This window comes from Trachypithecus francoisi, unplaced genomic scaffold (assembly GCF_009764315.1).
Source record: "Trachypithecus francoisi isolate TF-2019V2 unplaced genomic scaffold, Tfra_2.0 Lachesis_group12, whole genome shotgun sequence".
In the NCBI taxonomy this organism is placed as follows: Eukaryota; Metazoa; Chordata; class Mammalia; order Primates; family Cercopithecidae; genus Trachypithecus; species Trachypithecus francoisi.
In genome coordinates, this window is record NW_022681457.1 from 81,112,920 (window position 1) to 81,133,988 (window position 21,069).

Genomic DNA, 21,069 nt, shown 5'->3' on the forward strand with positions numbered 1-21,069 from the left:
GCTGGTCTCGAACTCCTGACCTCAAGTGATCCGCCTGCCTCGGCCTCCCAAAGTGCTGGGATTATAGGCATGAGCTACCACGCCCAGCCTTATTAGGCCTTATTTTTATACATGAACTTCTGAAGCTGCTGTGAACCTTAGATGTTGTTAATGCTCAGCTAGAAGCCAAAATCCCCATCAGCTTTTTGACTCCTATAAGACAGTTGAATGTGATGTGCTTAGCTGTAAGATGTGGAAAGTGATCAGGAGCCATCAACCTAAGAATACAAGTTGGATCTCTACCCAAGCCCTGAGTCCCAAGTCTTACTTCTAACACTGGAGAGAGGTATTGTGGGAGCAGAGAGAAGAGGTTAATGGGAGTGTGAGGGTGCAGGCCCTGGCTTCTACTTACCGTGCATGTGCATACACTTCTACACGGTCCTGCAGGACCCGGACAATGAGCCAGAAGTCAGGCAGGCAGGGCCCAGGGAGGCCTGAGAGTGAAGGCTGTGGAAGTGCTGGCCCAGGTGGAGTCCGCAATGTGAAGGGGGCCTTCTCACCAAGGGTGTCATTGGGACCCTCACTGTCTGAGCCACTGCTGCCACCATCATAACCTGTGTCAGATGCACTGAAGGTCAATCCCATCCGAAGCTGGGCCTGACTCACCTGATCTTCCAGGTGCATCCAGCCTGATGCACTTCAGATTAGTCCCTTCTGCTGCCTCCTGCCCAGACCTTTCCCAGTGCAGCCCTAAGCCCACCTCCCATCAGCTTAGAGTCCTTCACCCCTCCCCCCAGCTTACCTAAGTGGTCTGAGTCCACACTGCCCTGACTGGACATGAGACTTAGTCCCCGGCTGGGCCCAGGCTGACTCCCTGGATAGAGAAGGAATATGCCTGGAGCCTCTCTCAATCCTGTCTAGGGCCTCCCTCCAAAAATGGAAGCATGGTCAGGGATCTGGTCCCGGCCCCCAGACTTTGCGGCCCAAGTCCTCTCTTACCTCCCTGTGGCACGCTGGGCAGGCCGATGAGGGGGACACCCTCAGAATCCTCTGGGGACCCAGGTGCTTGGGGGCTGGCTGTCAGAGTCTGAGAAATAGGAAGTCAGGACTGAGGTATAGGCCCCACACACCCACCACCCCCCTCCATTCCCAGGTGAGACTCACCTCCTTTTCGATGCCTTCAGCCCTCTCTTCGTGACTGTGCCAAGCCCAGGCTGCTGAAGAAGGCTCCCCATGGGACCCACCTGGCTGTTGGCCAGCTGCCACAAAGAAGAAGCCACTGTCAGGGTCTTCAAGAAGAACATGGCCAGGGAGATGGAGGCGACGAAACTCCTAGAGAGCAGGAGCCAAGATCACAGTTTAGGCAGGGCAGCCCTCCCTACACATGGTGAGCTACACTTCCTCATGAGACGCTCCTAACTACCTGGTAAAGCAGATGCTGGCATCCCCACTGCTGAGGTAAGAAAAGGTTCAGTGACTTGCCTAAGGTTCAACAGGAGCAGTGACCAGGTTGGGAGCTGGGTTTCTTTCCACTGAGTTGGGCTGCCAAGCACAGGGGTGAGGGCAGACGATGTGGTCAGTAGGGAGACAGGAAGGGTAACTCTATGAGCTCGAACTAACAGAGGGCCTTCCAGTACTGTGCCTGGGACCCAGGGAAGGATGGGCCCCAAGGTGACCCTGCAGTGTTCTGAGGGCAACTTACCTCCTTGAATTGTGTGAGGGAACGCTCTGGCCCAAATACAAAACTCAGTGGCAGAGTTTGGCGAAGGCAGGTGGAGCGTCCAGGAGAGCTATGGATATGGGCAGCTGCGCGGTGCAGGGCAGGGCTCTGGGGGATGCCCCCTCTTCGGAGTGCCCCCACCATCTCATCTTCCAACAACCAGCGGATCTACGGTTAGACAGCAAGTGACAAGGGCACCTCCCTTGCTTCCTTGGGCATCCCCTCAACCCAGACTAGAAGATACTTTGCCTCACAGACAGAGATGTCTCACTTCTATCCCAGAACAAAGGGGGTACCTTATCTTACTCACCTGATGGAAAGGGAATCAGTTACAGTGTTGGGGGTGAGGGGCTCACCTCATTCATGGTGGTCTCAATAGCCAGTCTGTGGGGCGTGGCCAAATTGGATAGTCCTGGGTGCCTAATTGGAAGAAAGGTTAAGATACTAGTTTCCAGTAAATGAAATTGAAAAGGAGTAATGGACTCTGAGAGGGAGATAAGGAAGTACCTCTCTTCCTCTGGGGGTGGCAGTGGGGGCCCTAGGCCATCATCTGACCTTAAAGATGATGGCTGCCCTGGGGATCGTGGGAATGAAGCACTGCTTTCAGATGTTGACCTGAACAGGGTGGGAACAAAAGTCAAAGGTCAGGAGCTACTATCCTACCAAGGCCTCCTCCTCACTCCTTTCTTGGACTCCTCAAGGTCTCCTTAGTCCTCAAGTGCTCGATTCCCCCAGTGGTCCCCCTACCCCCCTTCCAAAACCTCCCACCAAATTTGCTGCCACACCGGTGGTGCTGAGGGTCTGAGGCCGTGGGGAGCTCCACTTCCAGGGGCAAGGTCAGCACAAAGACATCCAGAGTCACACTGAGGTCCCTCAAGGGAACTCGGCCTCCAATTGGGGGGCCCTCCAGACTGGAAAGCACCTGGCCTGGGAGAGGAGGAAAGTTAGCAGTTGCTGAGGGCTGCTCTAAGATAAGCACAGATTCCAAATTCTAAGTGTTAAAAAACATAACCCCTAGGCTCCCCTCCACTCCCATACAGGCAGGCTGTTTCAGGACCTTTGGCTTTCCCCTGGGCTGCCTCAAACTCACCCAGGCAGGTAGGCAGGCTGCACACAGGTACTGAGCTGTGCTGCCCACGTAGCCGCACGGAGCACGTGAGGTGCAGGAAGAGTGGGGGCAGGTCGTGCAGGAGGCTCTCAGGCCCAGTGGGTGAGTCGTCCCCCAAGATACTGAAGGAGTCTTCATCAGGATTCACAGTGTCTACATCTGACAGCGAAGCAGAGTCTAGCCCAGCAGGCCCCAGGTCTGATTCACGGCTCTCCCGGTATTCTACCTCTAGCTCTGGGTCACTCTCAGTGACCACACAGCAGGCAGATGTGTCTCCTAGTAGTGCATGTCACGTGGTCAATGGGAGAGGCTGGCAGTGGAGGCCCCTGAATCTCGGTGTGAAGCAGCCTTCCCCACCTTGACTCACTTGCCCACACACCTTCTTCTCCCATAAGCTCAGCCTCTGAAAACTCCAGGTCACTGATTTTTCTGTCTACTGTGTCCCGAGGCCCCTCATCCTAGGCAAAAGAAAGAGACAGTTTGATCTAAGGCAAGACAAGAGCGACAGCCAGGTCTCAGGGAACCAAGACTCCAGAGGGTCTGGGTGGGCCTCTGGGGCTGTGGGTTGAGAGCACAAGAGAGGTAAGGAAGAGAGCCACTCACTTCTCGCCTGCTGGATGGAGGGCAATAGAAGAAGTAGTGGGGATTGGAAGGCACTGTGCGGAAGTGGAGACGACTTATCTCTAGGAACTTCTCCTGTTATGGGGTTTAGAAGGAGGTCAGAATGTCAGCCACCCCTCAACAGGACACTACTCCCTACCCTAGGGCAGGACACATGCATACCACCAACCCAGGAGAGAATCCTGTCCCTCTGCACAGGCAGGACTCTACACCTCTTCTACCCTCGCCCAAGCTTCCCACCTGGATGACGCTATGAAGGGCACCATGGGCCTCTCCTCTGAGCTGGCAGACATCTGTCAGAGAGATCTCTGGCCCAGGGTCTGGATTGCCAGGGACACGGGTGCTCTGACACTCAGGCTCGCTTAGGTCCTCGGTCTCTATGCTGAATGGTTGGGGTAAGGATGTTGAAGTGTTAAGAACCACCAAGTTCTGAAGAAGCCTGCCTCCCAACTAGGGAGCAGCACAGGAAGCCTTTTTGTCCATAGGAAGAGTGCTTAGCATAATGGCATGGGTGGTGAAACAGGCAAGGAGAACCAACGTAACACATTTTGGCTCTAACCTCCATATTGCTTTTTCTTTTTTCTTTCCTTTTTTTTTTTTTTTTTTGAGACAGGCTTTTACTCTGTTGCTGAGGTAGGAGTGCAGTGGTGCCATCACTGCTTGCCTTCTGAGTAACTGGGACCACAGGCATGTGCCACCACGCCCAGCTAATTTTTGAATTATTTTGTAGAAACAAGGTCTCCCTTGGTTGCTCAGGCTGGTCTTGAACTCCTGGGCTCAAGTGATCCTCCCGCCTCAGCCTCCCGAAGTGTTGGGATTACAGGAGTGAGTCACTGCACCTGGCCTTAACTTTCACATTTCTTAATGGATGGGGATTTCTATGAAACAGAGTAGCGGTAACTCCCAGTTTTCTGACTTGGATCACTAGGTTGAGGGTGGTATCTTTCACCATGAATGAAGAAGAAAGGTGGAGAATCAAGGGTTAGTGGGAAGAAAATGCATTCATTTGCGGTGCATGAAAAGTGGGTATCTAGAGCTCCAAAGAGAGAACTGGACTGGAGTTCCAATCTAGGAGTCATCAGCATATCCATCCTTCTGGTTCTTCTGTTTCCCCAACGCTAACACACTGCAGATGCTAGACCCATAGCTGTCTGCCTGCTTGCCTTTCTCCTTCTCTCCTCCTCTTTCTCCCTTCAACAGCGACCTGTTGAGCCCCTAAGGTGAGCTGGGGACTTAGCAGTGAGCAAAATACAGTTTTGACCCCCATGAAATTCACAGATTGGTTGGGGAGATTCCTACTATTGTGTGGATGTCCTCAGAACAAGTCTCTACTTTCACGGTTAGCACCAGGGGACTCCCTATCCCTGACTCAGCGCATCACTCAACGTCAAAGCAGGGGAGATGGGGAGAGCCTGGGAGAGAGACTGCTGCCTGTGCCAAATGCGGGAGGAAGGCTGCATGGCAGTCAGCGAGCCGGCGACAAAGCACTACTGCTTCTCAGGTGCTTAGATACTACCTTGGACAGTCATTCCCCTGGACTGGAAGGTCCTTGTTTATAGGGACTTGGTCTGTGTACCTCCTTATCCATCATTCAAGTACAATCCTAACCTGGATTCAGAAGCTAGGATAGCTCGTTCCCGAGGCTCAGCACCCTCCTCCATGCTGCTGCTGAAGGGCCCGGGGCTGAGAGGACCAGGGCTTGGGGGTGCATGAGGCAAACCCCAAGTGTGGCCACACAGTGCAAGCAGAAATGGAGTGATGTCTACTTCTTGTAGTAGCTCCTCACAGGCATCTACCGCTGTCAGCAAATCCTGGGAAGTCACACTCTGTGCTTGCTGCAAGCTGCGGAATAGCCCTGATGGAAGTGGAAGGGGCCATGAGGCTCAAGCTCTGGAATGGCCTCTCCAGTCCCCACCCTATAATCCCTGTATCTCCCCCAGGGCCCCACTCCTCCCTCCCACCACCCTCCTGCTCACCACGGACATAGCACCGCTGTGCATGCTCCTGCAGTAGGGCACAATGGCTGGCTGCCTCCTTGTACCGGGGCTCCATCCAGGCTGAGGATGGGGAGGGGTGGTCAAGGAACTGAGTCCTAGGAAGGGGAGGGAAAATGGAGCTTGACTAACTCCTTTAAGTGATACCTCAGACTCATTAGCCATCTACACTCCAATGGATCATCTACAGACACATATCAAGGGTATTCATGGCCTAACAAGTTCAAGGGTTTGCTGAGGGAAATCAAGCAAGGAGCCAGCAGGATGTGGCAACTTACCTGCCCATGCCCATTAGTGTGTACTTACTTCTTGGCTGGGAGCCATGGCCCGGCGAGGACACAGGTCAACACTGAAGGCACTCACCGGAAGATGAGGTCTCGGGGCGCCTGAGGGGGCTGCATGCCAACCATTTGTTCTCTCAGCGCTTCCAGTGAACAGCTGTAGATGTAGACAGGACACCGGGTCCGGGGCCCATCTGTACTCTCAGTCTGGGAAGCCTGACGCCCAGCGTAAGCCTGTAAGTCTCGACGGAAGGGTGGGCTTAGCTCTCCTTGATTCTGGGCACTGTCTGTGAAGAAAAGGTGTCATGTGGTCTTCCAGCCCTGTCTGTTTCCCACTCCCACTCCTGCCCACCTTGAGTCGGCAGCCTTACCATCAGCCAGGGTTACACTGAGGACAGGGACTTGGGACTTTGTAGCTTTGACCCCAGTTCCTTCTAGATCTTTCAGACTGGGAGCCCCACTCCAATCCCCAAACTTAGGCTTTGTCTCCTCTTGAGGGGGTCCCTCCAGGCCACAGGCAGCCAGACGCTGGACATCTGAAGAAGATGAGACAATAAATCAGAGCTGCCTGGTGGGCTGGTGCAGGAGCTCAGGGGTTTGTATCTGAGGGGGTTCGTGAGGAGGTCAGTGGCTGGCACCTGAGAAGGTAGCTGGGAGAAAAGTCAGAAACACATGCTGGGGGTTCACAAGCCTTGCATAGCAGCGCCACTGAGGGGGCTGGGCAGAGATGAGAGGCTTGAGAGTTTCAGGAAGACCTACTCTCTGTAAGAGAAAAATAGAAATTAGAGCAATCTATAAGTGAATGTACAGCCCGTTTCCCTCCTCCACCCTAGAGCTGACTCATCTTAGGTACAGCTTGAAAGATCCAGGACAATGGAAAATGACGGCATTCTGTCATTGGCAGATGCCATTTAGTCTCAATGGCGGTAGAAAGTTGGGGCCTCAAGATATGGTGCTAGAAGGAGGTCAGTGTGACAAGGGCTCATGGAGAAGAATCGGTGCTGACCAGGGAAGTAACAGCGGAGTCTCCTGTGGCCTGGGTGCTGCCGAATGCTTGCTCCTTCAGGATCCCATGAACTCCCAGTAGTGGCCCCTCGGCACCTACAATCGGGGTAGAGATGAGTGAAAGAGGGCAGAGCCAGCAGAGAGGTGGGACTCTGGGTTGAAGAAAGGGGGAGGAAGGGGAAGGCCAAAACTCAAAGACAGAAACCACCCGTGAGGGTGGGGGAAAAGGGCTGGGCTAGGGTCTGGTGTCAGGAGGATGTGGGTAACTCACCTGGAACATGGCAGGTCCGCCGCAGCACCTCACTCAAGAAGGCAGCCTGGTCAACGGGTGTCAGTGGGATCTCCCGGTCACTCAGCTCCTGCCCTAGGCAGCTGTGCAGCAGGCACAGCACCATGTCGTTGGCGGGACAGGACCCCTCGGCGAAAGGGACACCCTCTGGCTCTGCCCGACACACACTCTGCTCAGCACCAAGAGCCTCCTGCTGCCCGGTGCCCCCGGCTCAGCCCTGACCAGCAAGGCCCCTCCTTCAGCCTCATGGGCTCCTCCTGCCCCCGCCGCTCATCTGCTCACTTGCTGACCCATCTGTTTGTTATTTTCTAATACTTCCAGGCTTGCTGGCCCTTTAGGTGTGGGGTGAAAGGGTACCAGGTTCACCCACCTCTGGCAAGCAAGAGGAAGAACATCTGGAGCTGCTGGCACTGTGGCAGCAATCCCATTAGGTCAAAATGGAAAGGGATCTCATGGACACAGGTGTCTCCTCCCTGATCCAATCCTACAAGGGAGGAAAGACAGGACACAGTGAGACACTGATTATTCTACCCACTCCCCTGCTCCACCAGTGGGCCACCTGCCCCACTCACCATCAGAGACCCGCGGCTCTGGGGGCACAGGACCCCACTCCTTGCTTTGGCACAGCTGTATCAGGTATTCAAAGCTCAGCATGGAGCCTATGCAGGCAGCATCCCGTGGATGGAGCTACAGGAAGAACATCAGAGGTGAGGAGTCAACCCCTCTTAGCCCAGGATACCCTGGGTTCCAGCTCTTCAGGAAGCTTCAACAGTCCCAGCCATTCAGAGGCACCAGGAAGCCCACAGACTGCAGTACTCCAAAGGAGATGGTACCCCAATCCAGTGAGAGAGGTTGGGGTACTGTTCTGAGGACACTCACAGCTTGTGGGATCTCAGAATATGTCAGGTCCTGGAGGTGCTTCCAGCTTCCAGGGCCAGGTCCCACTCGCCCATACTGTGGCTCCACCCACACCTCGGTGACCAGATTGAGCTCTGAGTCTCCCTCCAGGGCCTCCACTTCCACATCATTGTCATCATCTGTTGAGAAGCTAAAGGAGGAAGGGCTCTGAGTCCAATGCACAGCCTCATGGCAGGGAATGAACCTCATGGAGGGAAGGAGGCAGGCACAGAGGGCAGCCACGAGTCACACAAGGCCTTCCCAGACCAGCATCTGCCTGATGAAGCATCTAAACACCACACCCACTCCCTGACTTTGGGATCAAGATCATTTCAGGATATGGGAGCCAGAACTCTAGGGGATGGTGGGGAGAAGGGTGACTCTGCGGAGGCGGCCCTCACAGAGGGCCTGTCTCACCTGTCTTTGGTGGAGGTAGAGTGTGGGGGGAAGAGGATATACTGGACAACACAGGTGTGCTTCTCTTCAGCTGCAGCCTGCCCTGGTGGTTCATTCTGTGGGCAAAATGGGAGATCTTGAGCAAATCCCAGCCGAGGCAGAGATCTGGCCTGGCTTAGCTCTGGCCCTCAGAATTTCAGTTCCCTCACCACGTTGTCCTGACTGCAGCCTCAAACCTTGCACCCTCTGGCCACACTGTCCCTGTGAGGCAGAGTTTCCAGCAGTCCCAACCCAGCTCAGAGGCCAGTGTCCCTGAGATTATGACAGACCTTGGCAGGAAGGTGTCATGAGGGATGGCACATACCTGAATTGGAAGTTCCAGAACCATGTTGATGATTCCTTCTCCACTGCAGGCAAAGTGGAATCCTTCAGAAAGTCGGACTCTGAAGTCCCATAAAGGCCAAGGCAAGGCCAGGATAAGGGAAGAAGAGACACTGAGACTACAAGCTTTCCCCACACACACCCACCTCCCAGCAGTTCTCAAGGAGCCAAGTCTGCTGGTGGCCCTGCTCAAACTGGTGGTCCCTCAGGGTATAACAAGTCCAATGAGGATGAGAGAGGCCAAAACAAATTGAGTGATGGGAGCAGACAGGGAGGGCAGTAGCAGATGCTGCTCTATACTTGAGACTGGGAATTAGAGGGGAAGTGTGTGCTACAGGCTTTCTGCTAGTGTCCCAGTCTACACTTGCTCTCTCCTTGCCCTGAGTGGCCTGGCAGACTTGGATGACATACTCAGTGAGGATGGAGAGGAGCTGGGCAATGGCACTGAGAGGCAGCGCAGGGGTCAGTCCTGACGGGACACTCCAAAGCCAGCGCTGATGGTAGAGGTAGCGGGACAGTGATGCCAGGCTAGAAGAGGCTGAGCGGCCTGACACCAAAGGCAGTGGACCTGGTGGCTCCAGTGTCAGCAAGAAGGGTGCCCGGTAGTCCAAGGGTAGCTTCTCATATCTAGGAAATGGGACAACTCCCCAGCGATCTCTACTCATCCCCGGCTAAGCCACACCCTTCCACACCTCTGTACTGCTCATACCAGGCTAAGCCACACCCTCCACACCTCTACCACTTGTACCCCGCTAAGCCACGCCCTTCCACACCTCTGTACCACTCATACCACGCTAAGCCACACCCTCCACACCTCTGACCTACTCATACCCCGCTAAGCCACGCCCTTCCATACCCCTTACCACTCATACCCTGCTAAGCCACAGCCTTCCACACCTCTGACCTACTCATACCTCGCTAAGCCACGCCCTTCCACACCTCTGACCTACTCGTACCCCGCTAAGCCACAGCCTTCCACACCTCTGACCAACTCATACTCCACTAAGCCACACCCTTCCACACCTCTGTACTACTCATACCAGGCTAAGCCATGCCCTCCACACCTCTGCCACTTGTACCCCGCTAAGCCATGCCCTTCCACACCTCTGACCTACTCATACCTCGCTAAGCCACGCCCTTCCACACCTCTGACCTACCCGTACCCCGCTAAGCCACAGCCTTCCACACCTCTGACCAACTCATACCCCACTAAGCCACGCCCTTCCACACCTCTGTACTACTCATACCAGGCTAAGCCACGCCCGCCACACCTCTGCCACTTGTACCCTGCTAAGCCATGCCCTTTCACACCTCTGACCTACTCATACCTCACTAAGCCACGCCCTTCCACACCTCTGTACCACTCATACCACGCTAAGCCACACCCTCCACACCTCTGACCTACTCATACCCAGCTAAGCCATGCCCTTCCACACCCCTTACCACTCATACCCTGCTAAGCCACAGCCTTCACACCTCTGACCTACTCGTACCCCGCTAAGCCACAGCCTTCCACACCTCTGACCAACTCATACTCCACTAAGCCACACCCTTCCACACCTCTGTACTACTCATACCAGGCTAAGCCATGCCCTCCACACCTCTGCCACTTGTACCCCGCTAAGCCATGCCCTTCCACACCTCTGACCAACTCATACCCCACTAAGCCACGCCCTTCCACACCTCTGACCTACCCGTACCCCGCTAAGCCACAGCCTTCCACACCTCTGACCAACTCATACCCCACTAAGCCACGCCCTTCCACACCTCTGTACTACTCATACCAGGCTAAGCCACGCCCGCCACACCTCTGCCACTTGTACCCTGCTAAGCCATGCCCTTTCACACCTCTGACCTACTCATACCTCACTAAGCCACGCCCTTCCACACCTCTGTACCACTCATACCACGCTAAGCCACACCCTCCACACCTCTGACCTACTCATACCCAGCTAAGCCATGCCCTTCCACACCCCTTACCACTCATACCCTGCTAAGCCACAGCCTTCACACCTCTGACCTACTCGTACCCCGCTAAGCCACAGCCTTCCACACTCTGACCAACTCATACTCCACTAAGCCACACCCTTCCACACCTCTGTACTACTCATACCAGGCTAAGCCATGCCCTCCACACCTCTGCCACTTGTACCCCGCTAAGCCATGCCCTTCCACACCTCTGACCAACTCATACCCCACTAAGCCACGCCCTTCCACACCTCTGACCTACCCGTACCCCGCTAAGCCACAGCCTTCCACACCTCTGACCAACTCATACCCCACTAAGCCACGCCTTCCACACCTCTGTACTACTCATACCAGGCTAAGCCACGCCCGCCACACCTCTGCCACTTGTACCCTGCTAAGCCATGCCCTTTCACACCTCTGACCTACTCATACCTCACTAAGCCACGCCCTTCCACACCTCTGTACCACTCATACCACGCTAAGCCACACCCTCCACACCTCTGACCTACTCATACCCAGCTAAGCCATGCCCTTCCACACCCCTTACCACTCATACCCTGCTAAGCCACAGCCTTCCACACCTCTGACCTACTCATACCTCGCTAAGCCACAGCCTTCCACACCTCTGACCAACTCATACCCCACTAAGCCACGCCCTTTCACACCTCTGACCTACTTATACCTTGCTAAGCTACGCCATTCCACACTTCTACCACTCATACCCTGCTAAGCCAGACCCTTCCACACCTCTGTACCACTCATACCCTGCTAAGCCACACCCTCCACACCTCTGACCTACTCACACCACACTAAGCCACGCCCTCCACACCTCTGTACCATTCATACCCCGCTAAGCCACGCCCTTCCACACCTGTACCACTCATACCCCACTAAGCCACGCCCTTCCACACTTCTGTACCACTCATACCCCACTAAGCCACGCCCTTCCACACCTCTGTACCACTCATACCCCGCTAAGCCACGCCCTCCACACCTCTATACCACTCATACCCCGCTAAGCCACACCCTTCCACATCTCTGACCTACTCATACCCTGCTAAGCCACACCCTTCCACACCTGTACCACTCATACCCCACTAAGCCACACCCTCCACACCTCTGACTCATACCAGGCTAAGCCACGCCCTCCATACCTCTACCACTTGTACCCTGCTAAGCCACGCCCTTCCACACCTCTATACCACTCATACCCCGCCAAGCCACACCCCTCCACACCTCTGTACCACTCACACCCCGCTAAGCCACGCCCTCCACACCTCTACCACTTGTACCCCGCTAAGCCACGCCCTTCCACACCTCTGATCTACTCATACCTCGCTAAGCCACGCCCTTCCACACCTCTGTACCACTCATACCCTAAGCCACGCCCTCCACACTTCTGTACCACTCACACCCCGCTAAGCCACACCCTTCGTGTGGTAGCACTCATACCCTGCTAAGCCAGACCATTCCACACCTCTGTACCACTCATACCCCACCAAGCCACACCCTCCACACTTCTGTACCACTCACACCCCGCTAAGCCACACCCTTCGTGTGGTAGCACTCATACCCTGCTAAGCCAGACCATTCCACACCTCTGTACCACTCATACCCCACTAAGCCATGCCCTTCCACACCTCTGTACCAACCTGATGAGCAGTTTGTCCAGTGGCTTATGCAGGACCACAAGGCAGGGCCGGTCAGAGAGGGCCTGCTGTGGCCCCAGCACGGGGGATGACTTGGAGGGAGAGCTGCCCCCGCCAGCGCCCCCTAGCCCTTTTCGTTTCACCTTGGGCGTTGGCTCCTTGCTTTGTACCCGGTGAGGGAAACGCAGCTGCAGGATCTCTTCCCTCAAGCCTGACACAATCTGAGGGGAGAATGTGGTCAGATCCTCCTACTCCCATCTCCTACAGGTCTGGGAGACGGGGCCCACAGACAAGGTGAGACACAGCCTTCTTCTCCAGGTCTTCCTTGGTCTGGGGACTCCTCCCTCTATTAGACCTGGCCCTGTGGGGTTTGGGGAGAGGGAGCTAGTCTACACCCCAGGGCTCCTTGGTCAGAGTCAGTTAGGGCCCAGCTCACCTTGTGTCGGGCCGGTGCTGGTGTGCCAATGGGAAAACCCAGGCGAAGAACCATGCATGGGGCCTTGGAAATGATACGGACCATGTAGAAGGAGGAGGGGGGCTGGTCCGGGGCACTGGGGAGAAATGGGAGTCAGTGAGCAGTCCAAGGTTGGCAGGATGTAGGAGTGAGGTCTGGGGTTAGAGGTTAGAGGGAGACATGGAATGAGGTGGGGGGGCATGAGAGGACATCACTTTGCCCACCTGGAGAGCAGCTTGACATAAGAATAGCCCTCAACTAGTACGAAGCTGCTCCAGTCCCGAAGCAGAGAGGTCAGGGAGGAGTGGGAGATCCTGCACTGGATAGTGCTGTAGCGCCCATTGCTGCCCGGGGTATGCAAGTGCTTGGGGACTGGTCTAGGAAGAGAGGTGTGGATTGAGGTTAGACCTCCCGGCCCCAGTCTTGGAGAAAAGGAATAGACTACTATCTCTTCTAGGCCTTGCCTGAGGTTATGGGGACTGATGAGCAGGGAGGCAAGGAAAAGGCTATAGTTTTTCCTTGGCAGCAGTTGGTAAGAGCTCATCTGCTGCTCCCCCCGTTCCCATCATTCCCTATCCCCCAACCCCGATACTCCACCCCCACTACGGCCCAGCCCTAAGGGCACCCACATGTCGTGCTCCAGGATTAGCACCAGGCGATGCATGTGCAGCCATCGCTGCCAGGAATTTGCATCCATGGACAGCACTGGCTTCCAGTAGGCAGCAAACTGGGCATGGGATGAGTCAGAACCACTAGGCTGGAGGGAGAGCACCTGGGGACAGGAACGACAGCACTATATGAGCATTTGTAGAGGACCAGGGTACAAACTGCAAAGAGCGAACAAAACCATGGGTAAACTCCATTCAGAGTCAGAGACAGCAGTGGCTTGAGGCTACAGCCCAGCCTGAGACAAAGCACAGTGGAGACAAAAACTGCTTCCACTGTGAAGACTAGATTTGGATGACTGAGCCCAGGGACAGACTATGTAGTCCTTTAAAGCTGAATCCAGGAGAAGGATTGAACCATGAGCCCAGCTTATGTCACTGACTTGGGAGAAAAGCCACCGAATGGTGGCAGGACCTCATGATGTGGCCACTGTACATTAGCATAAGCCACCCGCCCATCACTGTTAGGCTGACAGCGTGGACTGAGTGTGAAGACAGCACAGGACCAAGGAAGTTGTGGTCTTTAGGAAGTACACAGTTCATGGTGGCTGGTGGTGGATGCATACAAGTAAAGGTGACTGGGGGAGCCCAGAGTATGCCACATGGAGATGGGGCAAGTGCTAATGGTCTGCTGGGGCTGGGATACCACCACCTAGACAGTGTGAGTCTTTGCCTCTGCCACCTGTGCTCTGTTCAGGACAGCCTGTCTCTATAGATCCTCTTCTTCCCTGGGGCCTTAGGGTGAGGGAGAAGAGAAGCTCTCAAGGTAAAAGCTTGGACTTCTGGTTTAGGTGCCCTAGACGTGAGAGAGAAAGCAATAGAAGGTGGTGCTCCTGGGCTCCAGATGCTATACAACCCAAGTTGGCATGAAATGGGGCTACTACACTTCAGAGCTACTCACCGGGGTAGTGGAGCCTGGAGGGATGTAGAAGAGTGGCACTCCGCTCTTGGTGCTGTCAGGAAGCGTGAAATGCTCAGGCACTGACGAGAAGGACTGAAGGTGGGCAAGCATCTGGTCTGTCTGGTTGATGCTGTAGAATAAGGGCTAGGCCTGAGCCATATCTGACTCTGTTGGGTGCAGATGAGGGGAGCCTTAGAGGTATTTGGGACCCTGGATATAAGCCTGGTTCTCTGGGTGATGGTCCCCAGCTCCCACCTTCACAAATCTGTCCCTCCACACAACAAATGGGGCAGCATTCATTGAGTGATGACTTCACTGACCTCTGCAGCGTGTTCCAGAAACGCCGGATAACATGGGTACGATACAATGAACGGATGGGCTGCCTTAGTGCACAGGACACATCATGCAAAATGTCGTAGCCGCCTTCCATTGTCACTTCCACCCGTGTTACTCGAGGGCCCTCAGGCTCCAGGGGCCAGGGTGCCATAGCCACGTACTCAATGCGCATGTTGTGTTTCCACAGCAGCACCAGCTTTACCTCCAATTGGGACCCTCCTAAGGGAGAAGTGGGAGGGCCAGTTAGGAGAAGGCATAGGACTCTACGCCTGGGATCGAGTTCTATCTGAAACCCCCACCTATCTCATGGAACCTAGCCCTGCCAAAGGTTCCAAGTATGGTTCCACAGGTTTCAGGCCTACAGCTGGCCAACTGACACACAAGTTTGTAGAAACAATCTGAAAACCAAGCCAAGTTCAGGACCCTACACCACCCTCAGCTGGTTCACCTTGGGCAAAAAGAGATGGAATTGGGAAGCTCCATGCTAAGAGAATTAAGCCCTAATGACAATTCAAAACCCACTGTCTCTACCGATAAGGTTTTCACTGTGACACTCTTTCATGTGTGATACATGTGGGTCTTCCCACACACAAATTCCTGAGAGATCTGTGAGATTACAGCAGGCTAATGACCCTTACCTTTGGCCAGTGTGACCTCTCGGACACTGTAGCCCTCTCGAAGTCGCACAGACACAGTGCTGACCAAGTCGGCTGGCACCTCCTTCTCAGTGTGCTTCTTCCGGCGCAAGGCCAGGGCAGGGTTGCTGCTTGCAGAGACCAGGTGCTCATTAAATAGTCGGTGCTGAGAGCCTGGAAGACCAGTAGGGATGGGGAAGGAGAAACTGGCTATCTGCCAACTAACTGACAGATCTGTAGGGCGAAGGGGCTATGCTGAAATCACTGTGAGGTAACAGTGCCAGTGGAGCCAGCTCCAGTTACACTTTCAGTACTCCAGGGCACCATAATCTCTGGGCCCATTCTATATTCCCTCCTTCCCACACCCACCTCAGTGTGCCTCTCACCGCAGTAATATTCAGGGTTCAATGCTTCCCCACTGCGCAGGAAGGAATAGAGGAGAAACGCCCGGTGGTAGACAGTCAGACCCAGGTTGCCTGGCTCCGGCTCAGGACAAGTGGACAGGTAGGAGCCGAATGTTGCCATTGCGATGAACTTCATTAATTCCACATTGGGCACATGGCCAAAACTGCAGTCATAAGAGTAAACTCCTCCCACCTGAAAAAGTGAGCAACTGAAGACCTAGCTCCGACAGAGGCACAGGAGAAGGAAGAACAGGAGAGAAAGAGACTGGGCTAGGTGGCTGCTCCCATTCCCTGGACCACAGAGTGGGAAGTAAGCCAGTGTTTTCCTAGGACAGACCACTGTCTGTGTCTTTCCTTCTTTGAGCCCTTCTGTCTGATGCCCATGCTAACTGGCCACAGTACCCTCTGCACTTCCTCCTCAATACCTAATGGCCCACCAGGCCCACCACCTCCTTCACTAAAGATTTTGGCAACTGGTTCACTGACTTCCTGTCATCATCCTGAGAGGCTTCAGCTTATCAACACTTCTCAAACTTTAGAGTGTATAAAAAACACCTGGGGATTTTGTTAAACTGCAGTAGGTCTGGGGTGGGGCCTGAGATTCTGCATTTCAAACAAGCTTTCTGCTAGTCTCTGGACTACATTTTGAATACAATAGCTGTAGATGAGAAATTAGCAAACTACATATACCCTGAGGGGCAAATCTAGTCCATCACCTATTTTTGTGAATTGAGTTTTATTGGAACACAGCCACACACATTCATTTTGTATTATCTATGGCTGCTTTCACGCTTCAACAGCAGAGCTGGTCCACAAGGCTTAAAGGTTAACTGGCCTTTGCAGAAAGTGTTCGCAGACCTGCTCCAGATGACTCATTCAAGTCCCTGCCCTCTCAGTTCCTTAACTCTTATCTCCAGTAACTTTCTCTATTCCGCTCACCTGCCTGTAGGCTACACGCTGGCTCTTGGCTTCACCTGGAACAAATTCATCTTTGCAATTTCTAATTGCCACAACCCACTGATTACATACAGCACTATACCCTTAGGTTCCTCCCACCCTCCTCCTGCTGCTGCTCTTTGACATCACTGAGACTGTCAGGCCTTGAACCTCTGCTCTCTCCAAATCTATCCACATTGTCCTGACCCTCCTTTCTCGACCCAGCTTGGACCCTACATTCAGACAACTTTGTAAGCATTGCTCTCAAATCCCTGGCCCTCTTCACTCTCGTCTGCTTCTTCGAAACCCCAACTAGGATCACAGCCTCTGTTCTTGGCCAGTGGTGCCCAAACAGAAAAACTGACAGTTGTGTAGGGTGGCACCACATCAAAATATGACACTCAACTCTGCTAGTCCTTCAGGGCAGTCCTTATTACTGTTCCTTCTTCCCAACTCTGGCCTCTCTTCCTTACAGTACTCGGCTTCACCTTTTACTTCAGAGATAAATCAGAGGCCCTTCGCAGAGCTGATCCACATCTTCACTTCTACTTTCTAGTTTCAGAGAAAGAAACGACACTTCCCTGCTCCAAAAGAATCCCTCAATCTGTTTCTTAAGCCAATGCCCTCCTGTCAATTCAGAGACTTTACTCCACCAGCCTCCCTTTTCCTTTCTTTATTTTCAAACTCTTCTTCACTACAGACCCTTAGAAACATGCTTAAGTCTCTAGCTTTAAAAACAAAACAAAACACTCCTTTACCCTGTACTTCCCTCTGGTTACCATTCTCTCTCTTGCCCTGCTCTCGATCTCAACAGCCAAATTTCTTGTGTCAACACTTGTCCCTATTTCCTTCCTTCTATCCACTCTTCAATCCCCTCACCACCTCTTGACTAAAATGGCTCTGAAAAACATCCCCGTGACCTCCTAATCACCAAATCCAAAGGGCACTTTTCATTCCTCAGTTTTTACTTGATCTTTTTGCTGCTTCTCACAGTGTAGTTACCATTGTGAGAAGCAGCAGAAAGATCAAGTAAAATTTTCTTCCAAAAATTCTGACTTCTCTGACACCACCATCTTCTGGCTCCCGGCTGATTCTTTATTCTTTGCTGGGCCCTCTTCCTATGAAAGACCTCGAACACTGGTGTTCCCCAAAGTCCTTCCAGGACCCTCTTCTGTTCTCAATTACCATCTGTACCCTGACAAAGCGTAAATCTCTACCTCTCAAGCAGTGTTCGTCTCCTGAATATCAGGATCTGTGTATTCAACTGCTATCTGCTACAAACAGCAGCCATTTATTAAGTGATTATGTACAATGCTAAATACTTTAAACGCATCTCACCTCCCAGTGAGTTATGTACTTTTACAACCTCCATTTACAAATGAATCTGACCTAGAGGTGAAGCAATGTGCCCAATGTCACCCAGTTAATAACTGCAGTCAGGATTTAGACCAGCATGCCTAACTCCAAAGGTGATCTTAACTGGCTGTGTTGAACCACAGGCACCTCAAACACAACATACACAAACTTGCTTTCATCATCTTATCCTCACTCTACCACAACTGCTTCTCTTCCTTTTGCTCTGCTGCTACCCAGTCATCACTGGAATCAGAGACTTGGAGACATCTTTAAGCCCTCTTTTCTTTCATCTCCTACCCCCATCTTGCTAATCATGAAGTCAGGTTGACCCTGCCTCTTCATTTTTCTCAATCCTTTTACCCCCAATTTAAGCCCTGATCCTCTCTCACTGACTTCCCCCTGTCCTTCACCCAGCAGCAAGAGTGACCTTTATAAAACATAAACCCAACTAATGACTTTCCTTCTATCTATCTGCATCACCCACAGAGTTATGCTTAATCTCATTAATAAAGCAGAACCAGATTTTCATGTTCTGGCCTGTGCCTACCCCTTCAGCCTTGTTTCCCATAGCTTTTTACCTCCTTCCCTACAGTCCATCAATCCAATTTAGCTGCAGTCCCTGACTATGCCTTTTACCCCTTTGCTTAAGCTAGTTTGAGCGGGTTTTCTGACCCCTGCACTCAAAACAATAATGACTCATCTGTGGGGTGAGGTGGGACTAGAAAAGACTGTCAGATTTTAAATTCTGCATTCTTTCTGCTTTAACAGCTATTTCCAAAATCCCAAGGAAAGAGGAAACAAATGAGAGTCCTCTCCTACCATGCTACCTACCTTCCAGACATGACTCCTTCCCCCCATGTAACTAATTAATTGACTTTACCTGGGAAATCACTGCCTGTAAGAAAGTAACCAGCCATCCACCTTTGTGTGAGATACTCCATTTCTCTCTCATCCTTCCTAAAAAGTCCTCACCTGGACAAAGGAACAAGCCACAGTGCCACTGCGAAGCTGGTTCAGCAGCGTCTCACAGACAGCAACATCAGGAACACTGGTCACCCCATCCGTGATCACGATAATCCCTGGAGCAGAAAACACTAGATCAGACCCGGAGACACTGGACAGACCAAAGTCACAGGAAGGCACCCAACTGACAGGGCCCTGAAGGGCTCAGTGTCTTCCCACCAATGTGGGCAGTTTTATAAACGATGAAGATTTATAAACTTCAAACACCTTTCCTTCTCCCTTACCCTCTTGCTTCTTCCTCTTGAGTGCCAGATCATAACCTCCCCTAAGTGATATCCTTGGAGCTCTACTCCTTCTAGGGAGTTGTCAGAGCCGAGGGTTCCTGACACACACTAATACAGACATATGTTTTGCAAACAAGGAAATAGATCCTCTTCTCTGGGGCCCACTGATTCCCTGGAACTGCTATCTTTGTTAGCAGTTAGCCCCACCCTTCTTCCCCGCTTCCCCAGTCCCACCAATATTCCTTCTACTGACCTGCACTGGAGTTTGACGGTAGTAACTGCAGCGCCAAGATGCCCTGACGAATCATACTGACCAGTCCAAGGTCAGCTGTCACCATGGAGACGCCTACCTTCCGGCCCAGTAGGTCCCCTGAGTCTGGGGACTGGTCTTCTGCCTGCCCCAAGTTATGGAAAAGACAGAATGGGGCAGATGGCATTGCTGCCCCATCCATAGCAAAGCCAGAATTTACAGTCCAGCACTTCTCAGGCCAGACAGGCCGAATCCTGTGAGGACCCCAATTCCTCTACTGTGCGACTGAGTCTTTACTGTGCTCCCTCCCCATGTGTGCTCAGATACTGAACTTCAGAGGCGAAGGGAGTTCGGCACCAGATGAAGCTTCAGACTGTACTGAAGTAGGGCTTCTCCATCTTTTGCCAAGAAAGGCCCCTTTCCATATTTTTCCATCACTGTTACGAAATATTTTATACCTCAATCAAATTACATGACCAGTCATCAGGCACACAGAACTGCCATTTGCCTGGCTACTTCTGGGGTACCCAAAGTGATGAGACAGGGAAGTCTAGTGGGCCCAGGCAGCTTTATCCCCAGTTGTACAAAATGCTAACTAGAGGTCAAAGCCACACATGACACCTTCTCAGATCCACTGGAGGAGAAGATCTGGGGCCAAAAAAAAATGCAAACAAATGGATTTCACATTTTCTCCCTGAAAGAATCTGTGTTTTTGGGGAATATATCTGAGTCCTGCTCCAACAGGGAACGTGTCATGAGCATGCCTATCCTTGTCTCACTTTGCCCCAGCTCTTAGCCTTTTTCTGTGCTATTTGGACTATCCCTCCTCTCTGCCCTCTGTCCTTAGCTGCTCCTCTTTCTAAGCTGCCTCTGCCCACTTTCTCTCTTACATACCTGGCTCTGGGGATCATACTGCTGCTGCAGCATGGTGGCCACTTTATCCTCAAAGAGGCAGAGCTGCTCATATATCTGCTGCAGGAACACCTCCTGCTGGGACGGGTCCAAGAGGCAGCCTTGTACCAGTACCTAAGAAGCACAAGGGAAAGACTGAGACAGGACGGTCAGGGGGGCACAGACCACTACACTTCTGCTCTGTTTATTCTCCATAGCTCCATCTAGACGATCCTGACTTCCTACCCAACTAGGGTCTATGATTCCACAACCAATTTCCCCCTTATCCAATCTCCATCAGTCCTCAGCCCAGGTCCCCAGTTATTAGTCATCTTTATCTGGGGTCACAACTTCCCTCTGATTAGGGTCCTCCACACTGGGCTTCTCCAATCCCCCACATGGGCACCATAAGATCTTCTATTAATAGCTTCTTCTACCTTGGTCTACAGGATGTCTTATGAGCTGTCCTCCTCAGCCTGGCAAAGTCTCTTTTATTCTCATACTTTTTAATGCTTTTTTATTTCTAAGCATACTGACCAGCCCAAGATCAGCTGTCACCATGGAGACGCCTACCTTCTGTATACACAGAGGCTATTCTGGACCTTTTCAATTTTACAAAAATTAGCTGGGCATGGTGGTGGGCACCTGTAATCCCAGCTACTCGGGAGGCTGAGGCAAGAGAATTGCTTAACCGGGACTTGGAAGG

At 52.8% G+C, this 21,069-nt stretch overlaps 1 protein-coding gene across 9 annotated transcripts in view; it reads right to left on the minus strand.

Moving 5' to 3' along the window:
* SZT2 (SZT2 subunit of KICSTOR complex) overlaps window positions 1-21,069 on the minus strand; it is a 68,386-nt gene that overhangs the window by 17,557 nt on the left and 29,760 nt on the right. For 6 of the 9 annotated variants that reach the window (XM_033226766.1, XM_033226773.1, XM_033226770.1 and 3 more), the window contains 36 exons: window positions 20,367-20,498; window positions 19,476-19,617; window positions 18,948-19,054; window positions 15,666-15,876; window positions 15,283-15,453; window positions 14,629-14,863; window positions 14,309-14,438; window positions 13,372-13,514; window positions 12,967-13,119; window positions 12,725-12,839; window positions 12,292-12,509; window positions 9,083-9,298; window positions 8,655-8,733; window positions 8,312-8,406; window positions 7,877-8,045; window positions 7,570-7,684; window positions 7,368-7,481; window positions 6,980-7,150; window positions 6,710-6,804; window positions 6,342-6,465; window positions 6,075-6,239; window positions 5,786-5,990; window positions 5,405-5,520; window positions 5,037-5,283; window positions 3,669-3,810; window positions 3,411-3,503; window positions 3,175-3,265; window positions 2,790-3,083; window positions 2,485-2,626; window positions 2,207-2,314; window positions 2,056-2,119; window positions 1,682-1,867; window positions 1,144-1,311; window positions 979-1,066; window positions 782-853; window positions 392-593 (listed from right to left, as the gene is read on the minus strand). In XM_033226766.1, coding sequence (XP_033082657.1) covers window positions 392-593; window positions 782-853; window positions 979-1,066; window positions 1,144-1,311; window positions 1,682-1,867; window positions 2,056-2,119; window positions 2,207-2,314; window positions 2,485-2,626; window positions 2,790-3,083; window positions 3,175-3,265; window positions 3,411-3,503; window positions 3,669-3,810; window positions 5,037-5,283; window positions 5,405-5,520; window positions 5,786-5,990; window positions 6,075-6,239; window positions 6,342-6,465; window positions 6,710-6,804; window positions 6,980-7,150; window positions 7,368-7,481; window positions 7,570-7,684; window positions 7,877-8,045; window positions 8,312-8,406; window positions 8,655-8,733; window positions 9,083-9,298; window positions 12,292-12,509; window positions 12,725-12,839; window positions 12,967-13,119; window positions 13,372-13,514; window positions 14,309-14,438; window positions 14,629-14,863; window positions 15,283-15,453; window positions 15,666-15,876; window positions 18,948-19,054; window positions 19,476-19,617; window positions 20,367-20,498 — 5,318 coding nt within the window. The remainder of the gene's footprint in view (window positions 1-391; window positions 594-781; window positions 854-978; window positions 1,067-1,143; window positions 1,312-1,681; window positions 1,868-2,055; window positions 2,120-2,206; window positions 2,315-2,484; window positions 2,627-2,789; window positions 3,084-3,174; window positions 3,266-3,410; window positions 3,504-3,668; window positions 3,811-5,036; window positions 5,284-5,404; window positions 5,521-5,785; window positions 5,991-6,074; window positions 6,240-6,341; window positions 6,466-6,709; window positions 6,805-6,979; window positions 7,151-7,367; window positions 7,482-7,569; window positions 7,685-7,876; window positions 8,046-8,311; window positions 8,407-8,654; window positions 8,734-9,082; window positions 9,299-12,291; window positions 12,510-12,724; window positions 12,840-12,966; window positions 13,120-13,371; window positions 13,515-14,308; window positions 14,439-14,628; window positions 14,864-15,282; window positions 15,454-15,665; window positions 15,877-18,947; window positions 19,055-19,475; window positions 19,618-20,366; window positions 20,499-21,069) is intronic. The other 3 variants (XM_033226771.1, XM_033226767.1, XM_033226772.1) reach the window with 2 other exon arrangements.